The sequence below is a fragment of the Phodopus roborovskii genome, unplaced genomic scaffold, assembly GCF_943737965.1.
Source record: "Phodopus roborovskii unplaced genomic scaffold, PHOROB, whole genome shotgun sequence".
In the NCBI taxonomy this organism is placed as follows: Eukaryota; Metazoa; Chordata; class Mammalia; order Rodentia; family Cricetidae; genus Phodopus; species Phodopus roborovskii.
In genome coordinates, this window is record NW_026126563.1 from 5600606 (window position 1) to 5614442 (window position 13837).

The window sequence follows — 13837 nt, forward strand, 5'->3', positions numbered from 1 at the left end:
GTAGCATTGGGTCTATAGTGTCCAATGGTAAATATGTTAGACATTGTGAATCAAGAAGTATATTATGTTTGCAATGTATTTCTAAAAAAAGATGGGTGTCTCTATGGCCAGGCCACCTGGGGGATGGAAACCGGATGTTTTAATAGGAATGATTACTCGCTAGTAGTGGCCTTAAAAGTTTACTTTTGGCCATCCATATATCTGGGCAGGGGTATGTGCATACTGTAAATAAAAGCTGGTATGCTCAGAGTTCTGAAGACTGTGCTGGACCTGGAGTTACAAGCAGCAGTGAGCCAACTAAGTGGGTGCCGGGAACTGAACCAGGGGCCTCTACAAGGGCAGGGGAGAGTCTTTAATCTCCGACCCCGGCTAGTCTCGCCAGCCACTAGTGGTGGAAATCTAAGCAAAAGGAAGGGGGCAACTTCAAGAGGAGCCAAATGGGGCCAGGTGGCAATCTTGCAGAGGCACCTGCTTCCTCTCTCTGTGCCCTGAGAGGCAACGAATGGGGTATGGTGGGGAGTGAAGCTCTCCCACCACAGTTCAAACTTAAATGTTAACACTTATAAAGTAGTTAGCAGTTTCCGGCAGCAAGCCTGGTGTTGGTCAGTACTCAGCCAATGCCACCTGCTATTGGGAAGGCAAGGGAAGCTGCTGGCATTGGAAAGAACCTAGGGAGGGTCTGGGGAGATGACTCGGTGTTAGAAAGCACTTATCACCAGGGCTGATGACCCAAGTTTGATCCCTGGAACCCAGGTGATTGGAAGGCGAGAGCTGACCCCTTGCAAGTTAACCTCACCACCACACATAAATAAATAAACAAACAAACAAATAAAATCTAAACACTGAAGCATAAAGAGCCTGAAGAAGAAACCAAGAGTCAAACAAAATAAGCTCTGGCACTCCAAAATCCAGGCTAAATTGGAACATCCTTGAAAGATGGGGCTGTGTTCTTTTTCCGTATTCACACATCTTTTTTTTTTTTTTTTTTTAAATCACACATACCATTTTTACCAAGAACCAACACTCCATATCTAGACAGGCATTAAAAGTGAATTTGAACACATTATTTTTTTTTAATCTCAAGTTTATAAAAGTAGGCGTTCCAGGACAGTTCTTAGGAGTTGCATCTCACAGTCAAGATTATTTTAAATTGTATTTTTCTCTCCCAGGTTTCCCAATGAGAATTTAAGAATTGTCTACCCAATCTGGGAAACGGTGCTCCTGCTCCGTGGTTATCCCACACTCTGGCCCAGGATAGCCTCTTCCCAGAATCCCATCCTCTAACACAGGTGCCCACACCTATCCCAGAGGTGCCAGCCAGGGGGAGAGCCATGGGTAGCGGGTGAGTGGTCCTTTGGGCTTATCTAGGCATACTCTCCAAAGCCACGGGTCTTCAATGAGACCGCACCGCTCCCCCCCCCCCCACAAGGTTTCCTTCTTCTAAAGAAGTTCTTCTAGTTGTGCCCCCCCCCCGCCCAGGCAGAGGCGATGCCTGCCTGATGTCTGGCATCTCTCACCCCTACAGGCTCTCACACTCTGCTCCAAGACTGTCCCCAACTGCACAGATCCATGCTGGTGCTGGTGCATTGTGTGGCTTAGCAGCTGTCCTGCTGGCAAGCCTTAAGGAGTCAGAACTGATTCCTCAGACAGCGCAAATCCTTGTCCAAGCCTCGCCCCACCTCCCAAATCGGGGAACTAGAGGAACACCTCAAAATCCCAAGCAGGGTACGCACATCCCCTAAAAACCAGAAGAGTTTACAGCACCTAAAGCTGAACATGACCACGAAGACTGTCCCCCGGGGGCTACTGGGTACCCGGCGCTTCAGCAGGGCCAAGAGATCAAGTCACAGCGGGAAGACGGGGCCAGGCTGGTCACAGCGCCAGGGCCAGCAGGTGGGCAGGGTGCGTGGGGGTCTGCGTGAGTCCGAAAGGGCCTAGGAGCCCGAGAGAGGCCCCAGAAGGCGGAAGCCTGGACAAGTGCCTGTCGCCGCCCTCCGCTCAAAGAGGAACTGCTTCTCCTTGTGGGGAAGGGCAGGGCCGGGATCGCACTAGGGGCAGCAGGTGTGTGGGTAGCAGACGCGGCAGGCTGAGATGGACCCCTGGTGTGGCCTCCGAGCCCACCAGGACCCCTCCCCGCACGCTGAAGGCCGCCTCTCCAGACCGAGGTCCCCTCCCGCCCCTAAACTCCTGCCCTCACCATGTTTAGGCCGCTCAAGTTTCAGCGACCCCGGGGTCCCCAGGCCTGGCTGCAGACCACTCCGGGATATCCCTCAGGCTTCCAGTCCCTCCGCTGTGGACCTGAGTCTACACCCGCGTCCGCCACTTCCCAAGAAAGATCCCGGCTGCCAACGTGGTTTCGGTCCAGGAGGTCGCTCGGCTGCTACCTGCGGGGCCACCTGCCCCGCTCTCTGATCAGGTGTGACCCCGGCGCTCCTGGCCTGGGGAGGAACCACAGTTCTGGTGCCGGCACCGAGCTCCCTTCCCTCGCCTCTCTGGGAGTCAGGCTCGCTGCTGGGGTCTCCCGCTCTTAGGGGCGCGGAGACAAAGGCTCCGGGGCCGCCCTGCGCGTCCCTGATAACGATCACTCACCCGTGCTGCCTGCGGCTTGGAGGCCAATGGGCGCCCGGGACCCGCAGGAGGGGCCTGACGTCGGGCTCGGCGTTGCTGGGCCGTGGGCTCTGCGTTTCGGGTTCGCGAGACCCGGCCGCCTGGGCCACAGGCTCGTCCTCGCTGGCGCTCAGCGGCGGTGACTGACAGCGGCTGCTCCGGGGACGGGCGTGCACCCCGCTCCCGCCCCGCCTCCCTCTGCCTGCCAGCAGGTAAACGCGCGCCTCTGGGAGGGCGGGGGACACGCGGGGACCGAGAGGCAGGGCCGCCCTGCGAGCGGCGGGGCGGGGCTTTGCTCGTCGCCGCCCTACGCTCCCCACCGCTGCTCTCTGAACTTTCCTGCTTCAGAAACCTGGACAGTGGGAGCTCGCCAGAGAGGTCTAGATGGCCTCGCCCGCCCTGCACCATGAGTTAGTTACCTCGATCCCGGCACCTGTCCCAGATGAGGAGGTCAGCAGGACCCGAGCTGGATTTTTGTGTTCTGGGCCTGAAGCTGGAACTGAGACCCTGCAGGTGCTGGTCAGAGGGCCAGTTTGTCTGTTGTCATGAAGGAGGCTGGTGACTCCAGCAAGGAAGTTCCCCTTTCTGCCACTCGGGATCCCGCTGTGCCACATGTATGTTTTGACTCCATCAGCCTGACTCTGGGTAGGTGGGAGGAACTAGTAGACCCGGACCACACTGAGTAAGTCTCTAGGTCTTCGTGAGATAAACCTTATCAAGGAACCAATCAGACAACCTAGGGACACACACCATGCATGCAAAGAACAGAGGACAGGAAGACTCAGAGTTGGCAGGGAGTTTCCAGGAGTTTCACCTCCTCCTGGAAGGTGGGGGATCTAGTGACTATCTCCAAATGCCAGTCTTCCTAAGATAAATATTTTCACAGTAGTGTAGAGACACCTAACTGGTCAGTGTACCTAGGAGCCTGTGGCACACTCGAGGGAGTGGGGGAGGATGTGGGTCCTGGGATTTGGAGGTAAGGATAGAAAAGCAAGGGGAAAGTCCTGGTCCAACCATCCAATGACCTTAAGCCTGTTTGAAGCAAGAGGGCCAGCCACCTAGGACAGCGATGCCTAGTGCTCACAGCTGGCCAGGTCAAGCTCAGGGTGTCAAAGAATGTTGGAACTTTGGATCCCATTCCAAGAATCAAAACTCAGTGTCAGCAGCCAGAAGACAGATAGATAGATGTGTCCCAGAGTCTCTGCCCTGCAGATGCCAGTGAATCTGAATCTGGGAGCTGCCTGGCACCAGTGGTATTAACAGCCCCATGCCCTCCAAGGCTTCCGTGATTCCCAGGGACAACACTCTTCCTTCCCAGTGGTAGGCAGGCAGGACCCTTTGAAAAGAGTTTGTGATATGCTGCTTGCATTGTTTGTAGGGATACGATGCTTGTGTAATAGATGCTGTGGGATATAACTTTAAAAGATGTGTTACATTTGTTTATGCTGCACTTGTTGAACTATGTAACAATGTGTTTATTTACGCTGTTATTTTTTTAACTATGTAAAGATTTCTTACATTTTCTTAAGTTGCATTTGTTGCAAAGATGTGTTGCTTTGCCTACCAAGGCATCTGATTGCTCTAATAAAAAGTTGAATGGCCAATAGCTAGTAAGGGGATAGAGGGGGACTGGTAGGCAGAAAGAATAAGTAGGAGAAGGAATCTAGGCCCAAGAGAGGAGAGAATGAGGGAGAAAAAAGGGAAACACCTGGGGCCGGCCAGCCAGACCTGGAGTAGGACATGCAGAATGAAAGAAAGGTAAAAAACCCCGAGGCAAAATATAGATGAAGAGAAACAGGTTAGGTTACAAGAGCTAGTGGGTCAAGCATAAGCTAAGGCTGAGCATCCATAACTAATAATAAGTCTCTGTGTCATGATTTGAGAGCTTGGTGGCCCCAAGAAAGCCTGTGGCAGATAGGCAGTCAGACCATCAAACTCCATGAAGACTTCTCAAGAAGGACAAGAGTGTGGAGTAGGCTGTTGAATAAGGCCATTGGTCAGTAGTTGAGGGTCATGCTTAGCAGCTTCCTGCTTTGCTGGCTAGGGAAAAGACGAAAGACCCAAGGGCCAGGGGGATGAAGCAGGTCTCACTGTAGAGCCAACTCTAACCCAGGGACTGTAGCCCTTAGCAATATGGCTGAGGCCCAGCCCGTTGGGCGAGATGGAAACTAGCATTTCCACAAGTGGCGACAATGCCTCCTTCTCTCACTAACCCTCAGGCCACCAGAGGGTAGAGTGCACAGCCTTGTCAGCCTCTCTCCTACCCTTAGCGTATGCTTGCTGAGTCAGACTCCAAATGCACCAAAGTAAAGTAAACTGCAAATTAGGTCCGGGGTGAGTTTGTTGGGTTAGAATGCTTGCTGTGCAAGCTGAGGGCCTGAGTTTGAGGCCTCCCTACTCATGTAAAATTGAGGTGTGGCCACAGATGACAGGAGCCTCAGCAGTCGGGGAGCAGGTGGGTCTTCAGAGTTCTCCAGCCAGCCAGCTTAGGTAAAACGTGGAGTTTTCAGTTCAATGAATGAGTGCCCCAGTCTCAGGGAATAAGTGGACAGCAATAGAGGACAACATCTAATGTCCTCCTCTGGCCTACATATGCAATATCAATATGTTCACAGAAATGTAGACACCACACATGTACACAGAAGCCTGGTCTAAATATTTCTCAGGATGCTCATAGTTTGAATTTTGCATTTTTTTTCTTTTCAGAATTGCATTTATGTTTCTGTTGCGATTATGAAAGGACTAGATTTCATTCTCACCTCTGGTCTGTGATTTGCAGTTTGCTTGAGGTCTTCATGAAGCAAAGAATGGACTTGAGTCTGGGCTAAGTGAGACCCGCCTAGTTCACAGACTGCGGGGCCTAATTGTACAGTTTCTGCCATCAATTTGTTATTATTCATTTTAGAAACTTTTACAAAGTGTAAATCATGTAATATTTTCATTCAGCTATAGCTTCACAATTTTGTTGATAAAGTAAAAAGCATCTAGTTGTCTGTGGGGCTTGAAGGCTCTTGATGACCTATAGAAAGTCAGGGACTAGTCTATGTGCTTATTCTTTCCACGGGTGCTGTGCTGTGGTTGTTTAAGTACTAGTCCTTTTTTTCCCCTGGATTTTCCAGAGTGATACCTAACTGTGTTTGATGGTTTTCAGGACACCCGTAATCCCCTGGGCCTCTTTGTACTCACAAGTGGTCAATTTAAGTTGGAGTTGCTATGGGAATTTGTTTCCCCAACACCATCTCCAGCCTCTGTCTTCTTCCCGAGTGACTTTGGCTCTCACGCTGTGGGGGTGCAGTGTCTATCTCCTCCTCTTGAACCTTGGAGAAGCTTTGTAATTTCTTCCCCCAACAGGCAGTTCTCTGAACTTGAGGCAAACGCCCTACCGCTGAACCACATCCTCAGTGTACAGGTTCTGCACTTGGGAGGCTGGATCATGGCGATGCAGCCAAGGCTGCCCTTTCTCAGTTGAGCTCTCATGTTTGGAACCCCGCCACCAGGCTTTGAGGTAGCCCAGACAGAATCATGGGTCAGCCATGTGCATACCTCTGCCTGACAGCTGTGTGAAACCCTACCTTCCAGGAAGACTGCCTTGGGGTCACCCCCTTGCGATTCCTCCAAGCTGAGCTTTGACAGCACAGAGCAGAGAGAAGCCATCTGACAATCATACTCCTAACTCCTGGCCTGCAGAAGCCGTGAGGGCAGCACAATTCAATGGCTGTTGCTTTAGTCCACCAAGCTTGGGTGTGCTGTGCATTGACATGGCTGGAATTGGTGGTGAAAGGGTTAAACCAAATGTGGTGTGTGTGTGTGTGTGTGTGTGTGTGTGTGTGTGTGTGTGTGTGTGACATAATGCTGAGGTGTGGCCACTGCTCCTCACTGCCATCTGTGCTTTGTGTACTTAACCACAAGTTTCACCTGCTTGTACCAGGGCCCCCTGCCCTCTGGCCTGATGGTCCGGTCCGTGTATTCTCTCTCATCAGGGGACAGCTGTACCTTTGTGAGCCGTGCCAGGGTAGCTGAAGTCTGTGTGACTGTGAGGGAGGGTCTGTGCTTCTCTGAGCCACAGGCTCACCGTGTGCAGTGTAGTGACAGCTGCTTCCTTACCACGTGGCTGGGCTCTTTCCACAGCCCAGGCTGACTGACTCTGAGGTTGTGTTGGGGCTTGCTCATTTTCCTGGCAGTTACCCATGCCACTTACAAACAGATCAAACATCAGAAGAAGTCTGGGCTGGCAGTGGGAACATTACCTAAGTTCAGCTTGTTATACAGACACGGAGCCCAGTCTGTGGGGCTCATGCGCCCTCTGGAGGGCAGGCGTGTCAATTCAGGCTACTCAAGGACTTAACAGGTTGCTTTAGCAGTTTTTGGAGGACAGGAACATGGATAAAGAGATGCCCAGAAGTAGAAGGGAGGGACATTGAGTTTAAGGGGTTTTGATTGAGATGACGTAGGAGCAGGCTGTCTTTCTGTGATGTCTTCTGAAGAGGAAATGGCTTCTCTGAGCTAGAAGGTTTCCACCCCAGCATCTGGCTCCCACGTCTTCTTGTGTAAAATTGAATGACTGAGATTTTTGTTGAAAACAACAGTTTTTCCCCCTGCTTGCTATATGAGTCACTTTTTAATTTCTTATAAACTGATGTTTGGAAAGCATATCTGTTTTATTTGCTTATAAGTCTGGGATTGTGCCAGACTTTCTCAGGAGAAAGGAGGTCATGGATGGAAAGAGTTTCAGAAGGTGCAATGGTTCATTAACCTCCTTCTGTAGTACATATCCAGCTTATCACTTCTCCATCTCTGGAGTACCCCCAAACAGACACATCTCTGGAGTACCCCCAAACAGACAGCTGTGTAGTTATCTACCTATGTATCTATGTATGTATGAAAAAGTCTGTTTTAAGGGTTGAGATCATGTGACTTGGGACCCCCTGAGCACAGAACCTACAGGCCATGTGTCAGGCTGGAACTCTGGGTGCTAATATAAGTTGGTCTGAAGGGGAATCCCTTCCAAGAACCTCTATTGGCAGTTAACGACTCAGTCAGGGGGATAACACCTCACTCATGGTTGTCCCTTCCCCCAAAGTCACCTGACTGTAGGTGTCAATCTCAATCAGGTCTACAGACACCTTCACAAATGGATGGGTGCTAGGTGAGCTCCTTGGATGGAGGCCATGCACACTGGCTGGTAAAACTCATCTGTTACACTGAACGAATTGATGATGACACTACCTAACATCATCTAGCCATTTGCACAGACTTCCCTGACTAACAGGTGTTTAATACAAACTGCTGAAGTGAAGTACAGAACCACCTTCTCCCAGCCTTCAAGCCATAGTGCAATTTGACTTGTAACATTTTTGCCGGGGGTGGGGGGGGTGGGGGGGGAGTGGTGCATTTGCAAATGTTAAGATGTACTTTTCATTTGTCCCTAACACTTTATGAACGTTAAGGAAATAATTGCCCTCTGGGTAGAAACTTGGATGCTCTTTTAAAAAAAAAAAACTATTTGCTGGATCCCAGAGACGAAGCCCTAGCCGGGACCTCCGAGGCTCAGCCACCTGACTCTCGGGGCCTAATGAGCTCCCTGTGCCAGCATGTGCACTGGGCTTCTTCAAATGCCACGCTATCCTTTCCTGGCAGAGTTGTAATTCATTTTCTGCCAACTATTATGAAAAAATATGGACAAGAGCTAAATTTCAGATGCCGTTTTACAAAAGTTATTTAATCATCTCTGGCCTGCGGTGGGAACGCATATGCAATGGCCCGTTGATATTCGTCTCTACAGAACCACCCTGGCATTTGTAGTCTTAGTCAGTCTCGTGTAAACCTCATCCTGTTCCTCTGAGTGATGGATGGTTTCGTGCCAAGGAGGTGCAGCTGAAGTCAGCCTTAGAAGATGGCCGAAGAGGGTTTGAGCTTGGAGGGGTTTGTGTCTGCCTCCTACACCTTCGGACTAGTAACAGTTTATTCCCAGCTGCAGGTGGACACTCTAACACTCTGAGGTTATTACTTTATTTGAAACCCTAGATTCATGAGAAATATTCTTGCCACCTGGGCAGGGTAGAGGAGGCAGGCTCTTTGGCCATTTCCAAGGTGGAGAAAGCACTTTAGGTTGCCCTTGAACCCCATTCACGGGATGGCGGGAGGAAGATGAGGGCAGCAAGCTCTGGTGGGGTCTTCCCAGAGGCTGCACGTGGGACCAGGACCTCTGCATACCTCTTTCCAACCTCTGTGCTTTTGAATGGCCTGTCCTCCAGTGTCTCCCACAATGTAAAAGCTGAAGGTTTAGTATCACTGACAGATACTTAAGTCTGGTCAGTCCGTTAACAATGAATAGAGGCCTGGAGCAAGATGAGCTGGGGGAGGGTTGTAGGAAAAGTTGATGGACTCAGAGAAAGGGACACTGGAGTTCAGGCCACTGAGGTCTCTACTGAGAGATGGTGAAGATCAAGCTCCTCTGAGCCAAGCACCCATTCTTATCCTGTAGGAGGCCGTCTTGATTGGGCCTGGGGACTGTTGGTATTGGAAGGGATGGGATGAGGTCTGGATCCTCAGGTGAAATTGCAGCCACTCCTGCAATCCCTTTGTGCGCAGGTCTGCCCTAAACCAGGCTTCATAGCCTTAGGGTCTCAGTGCTAGAGTGCATAAAGCTGGTTAATTGAGAGAGGGGGGCTCTAGCTACAAGGCTATTGGGAAGACATCATCCTTGTTGGGTGACAGGCACTTTCTGCTCTTGAAAAGGACCCACATTCCATTCCCAGCACCCACATCTGGCTACTCAGGGTGTACTACCCGCAGCTCCAGCTCTGGGGACCGGAAGCTCTTTTTGGTCTCTACAAGTAGTTGTACATATGTGGAATATCCTCACTCCCTCCTTCCCTCCCTCCCTCTGTCCCTCCTTCCTTCCCTCCCTCCTTCTCTCTCTGCCTGTTCCCCCCCCTCTCTCTCTGTCTGTCTCTCTCTCTCACACACACACAGACATTTAATCACGCGTGCAAGGTGAATGCCGTCATGTTCCCCCCATTTGTCCTCTTGGGAGATAGTCTAACTTGTGGCCCTCCAGTTGGCTGCCAGACAGTTGAGACAATAGTCTCCAAGGAATGGGAAATTCCCTCGAAGTCTCCTGCTGGAGGAAGGAAAGGCCTGAAGCAAGCTTGGAGTCAGCAGCAGGAGAAATTTGGCTTCAGCTTGGACTTCATGAAGTTCTGACTCCTTTTCAACTAGCTTGCAGGAGAGACAGGAGCCAAGACAATGAAGGGCCACTCCTTGGTCTGGACTACTTGGCTACACAGCCTCTTGTCTCTGTTTAAACCCAAACCTCTTGTTAGGACCCTGAAGATGGACTTGGGGAATGGGCGTGGGGAGGAGATCCTGTGTCTCCCTTTTCTAATGTGGCCATGCCGAGTACAGCTGTCTTTGCTTTTCATGATTACAGACAGATTCTGTACTGTACTGTCACAAGTCTATGAGTCCCTTGGTGTTGCACATCTTGCATGCCCTGCATCTGCTGGTTTAAAACTGTCTGAACGGCCTTTGACTGAAACTGTTCTCGTCTGTGTTTTGTTCTGGGGTTTCTCTGCCTGTGCCTTTTGTTGCCAGCAGCCAGGTGTGGGTGCCCTGGTGGACTTCTCTGTTTCCAAGAGCACAGCTCTCCCTTTAATGAGGGGGTTGGATGGTGTGTGCAACTGCTGTGTGCAGCTGTGTGCAAAATGTGAAACTGTGCAGCTGTGTGAGCTGTGTGCATCTGGGTGAACCTGTGTGCAGTTGTGTGCAGCTGTGTGCAAAATGTGAAACTGTGCAGCTGTGTGAGCTGTGTGCATCTGGGTGAACCTGTGTGCAGTTGTGTGCAGCTGTGTGCATCTGTGTGCAGCCGTGTGCAGCCATGTACAGCTGTGTGCATCTGTGTGAAGCTGTGTGCATCTGTGTGAAGCTGTGTGCAGCTGTGTAAAGCCATGTGCAGCCATGTACAGCTGTGTGCATCTGTGTGAGCTGTGTGCAGCTGTTTGCAATGATGTTGCTTTCTTTTGCGTTTTTCTTACTGCTCCTGTAGGGCCCTTTCTAGTTTGTTCTCCTCCAGGGCCTGTCAGAGGTCCTGTGTTTCAGGGAGGCTCTGTGAGGAGGACCCTCCTCTTCCAGACGGGCCTCTTTCAGACACAGATTTAAAAGTCGCAGACTGTGCCTTCTCTTCAAAGACTCCTTATGAAATACCATTAACTGAAGTTCCCCAAAAGATAAAAGCTGTTCCTGCATTAAACTTTTCATCGAGCTGATTGGCTGATTAGAGCACTAATTGTCGAGAGTTGGGATGTTGCAAGTCTAGAGGCAAATTATCTTGGGCTATCCTTATTCTCCTAAGTAGCCATCCACTGCCCACTCTGTGTCACTTCCCACTTCTGTGACTGGTGAATCTTCTGGAATGTACACACAAATGTCTAGCTTCCATCAACCCAAAAGCTGAAAGTCCATCAGATAGCGCCGGAGGCCTACAGTGAAACTTTTCATCTTTGCTTCATCCTACCCATATAATGTCCTTCCCCAGTTGAAGGGACTAGACAGCAATATTCCATGGCTGTAGGGACCTGTGGATTAAACTGAACACAGGGAGCGGGTACCCCTCGAGTAACAGTAGTGTGAGCTGTCTCTCAGCCCCTCCCCCACACTGTCCCTCAGAGAACACAACTTGCTCCTGTATGGCTCCTTTTGTGCCTTGGGCTGCTTGGGACTGGGCTGATACTATGGGGTTCTGCTGCCTCAACCCTGGGGGCGGGGCGGGGCGGGGAATCCTCTCTGACTCCAGTGTGTGTTCCAGAGTATGTGGGGCACAGGCCCAGTGCTAGAAGTCTCCACTGGTGGTCATAGAAAGCATCTGTGAGTGTAAACGGAAGAGTTCCTGTAGAAAAGTCCTGAATGTCCTAGGAGCCATGCCAGGTTCTCCAAGCATAGAGAAACTGCTTCAAGAAGAGTCTGCTTGGCAAGGGTGACCCACAGGGCCAGAGCAGGACTCGACTTCGCACGCAATCTCCTTTACAGGATCCCTGGCGACATTGCAGCAGAACTTGTCCCTGTCAGCTTCATCAACTTGGAAGTCTGCTTCTCTTTTACAGATGAGGAGCCCCAGGCTTTGTGATACCTTTATTCTTTAGGAAGCCTAACTATGGCCACGATGGTGAGACAGACACTTGTGAGGGTCTTCCGGTGCCAGCCAGCATGCTTGGTGACATACAAATGCCACATATTCCTCCGTACAAACAGCTCTGTAGGAAGCACAGGGAAGCTGCTTGGGGGTGGGGGTGGGGGTGGGGGTGTAGAGAAAACCAGATGTGGCTTCAGAGCCACCTGGTTTCTGAAAGCCGATGAGTTGAAAACGCCCGGACATGTCTTGTGTTCTGCAAACGGCTGGCCTTGTCTTCTGATTTCTGTTTCACTTACCACCACGCTCGTGACCTTGGAAATGATAAAATCGGGTAGATAACAAGCACTGTGGGATCCTGCACCTTTCCCAGGCGGTCAGGGAGTCATTTAGTTCTGATGGGAGGAAGTGCAAAGTCAAGTGGCCAGCAGGTGGCAGCAGACTGGACCTGCCAGGGATGTAGAAAGCCCGGAGATGTCTCTCCCTTGTTATTTAAGAACACAGAAGAGAGTCCTGTCTCGCCCTTCATCTCAAACTGAGCACGTATTTGTCAGTAGTGTCAAGCAGGATAGGGCTCTGGTCCCCAGCACTGCAAGGGCACAGAGGTGAGGAGTGTTTCTACATCTAGCTCACAGGCCATTCTCTGACCACGCCTTACCCTTCCATCCACTCCTATCCCACAGCTTCACACTGCCTGGGAGGAGTCCCCGTGACTGCCCTGGCTGTGATGACCGAACATTCAAACAGACCTCTACCCTGGGCACTTCTCACTGGTGATGCTACTGTCTTCTTCCTGGTTTCAGCTGACACATGTTTTGCTTTGACACCCCCACCCTTCGCCAATGGAAAACAAATATTCTCCAAGAGCAGGGACTATTTCAAATGTTTATCCCCAGTTGCCAGCACCTTCCGGGGGTTGGAAGAGGAGCCGAACAGTGTGATGATGATTCATGGGAAGAATAACTCTTCAGACACAGAGTGGCCAGAAAGGACCAGAGCCACACGGCCTGACGGTCTGCTGTGCCCATCTTACACTTGGCCAGTGAGGTCTTTGATGTTGTGTAACTCTTAGTGTGTCAGGGACAGATGACTGTCTAGGTTTCTGTCTTAGGGTTTTCTATGGCTGTGAAGAGACACCATGGCCGCAGCAACTCTTACAAAGGAAACATTTAATTGGAGCTGGCAGCTTACAGTTCAGAGGTTTAGTTTATTATCATCATGATGCGACTCATGCAGGCATGATGCTGGAGAGGTAGCTGAGAACTCTACAGGAATCAGGCAGAGAGAGAGAGAGAGAGAGAGAGAGAGAGAGAGAGAGAGAGAGAGAGAGAGCGCCACTGGACCTGGCTTGAGCTTTCGAAACCCCAAAGCCCATCCCTGATGACATCACAATCCTCCTTTCAAATAATGCCATCCCCATGAGCCTATGCGGGCCATTTTCATCCAAATGACCATAGACGTTTTGAGTTCTTTTTAATTAATACAAACCATGTTACTAGTCCAAGCTCCTCCTTTTTGGGTAGAAATGCTGGCAGCTTTACTTTGGCATGACTTCTGATTTTATCCCTGGAACGTGCATGCCACTTTACCATTGGACCATGACCTTACAATGTCGTCAGCAGACGCACACGTGCTGCCGAGCTGCTTTTCCAGGCGCTGTATAAACGTGTGCTTGGAAATATCGTGTGGGGTCTATTCTACTCTCGCCTCTTTTTATTGGTATGTATTTCATAATGGCATTTTATTGCTGTGCATCGTGGCCTCCCTCTGCCTCTATTTGTCCCCTTCCTTTTCCTGCACAGTCCCTTTCCACTTTCATGTTATATGATTACTTATAGGCACATGTCATATATATGATTTCAGATACGACTATGTAAAACATATGTCTACATATATATACACGCATACACACACATATATACATATACATATACATATACATATACATATATATGTGTATATATATATATAAAATATAGGATCCATATATGAGAGGAAATGTGATATTTGTCTTCCTGGGTGTAGCTTGATTTACTTAATATGATACCCCCCTGTTTCATCCATATAATGATCAAATATCTCTGCTGCAAAGGGAATTGTGTT

General features: G+C 50.2%; 1 protein-coding gene across 1 annotated transcript; it reads right to left on the reverse strand.

Annotated features, from left to right (window-relative positions):
* Positions 1–2499: 2499 nt before the first annotated feature.
* LOC127234952 (sterile alpha motif domain-containing protein 1-like) lies at positions 2500–3015 on the reverse strand. Its single transcript, XM_051202044.1, has one exon. The coding sequence runs from the start codon at positions 3013–3015 to the stop codon at positions 2500–2502; it is 516 nt and encodes a 171-aa protein (XP_051058001.1).
* Between the last annotated feature and the right edge of the window lie 10822 nt (positions 3016–13837).

Coding starts and splice junctions, on each gene's coding strand:
- LOC127234952 (XM_051202044.1), bottom strand. CDS start 3,015: ATGGTGCAGGGCGGGCGAGGCCATCTAGACCTCTCTGGCGAGCTCCCA.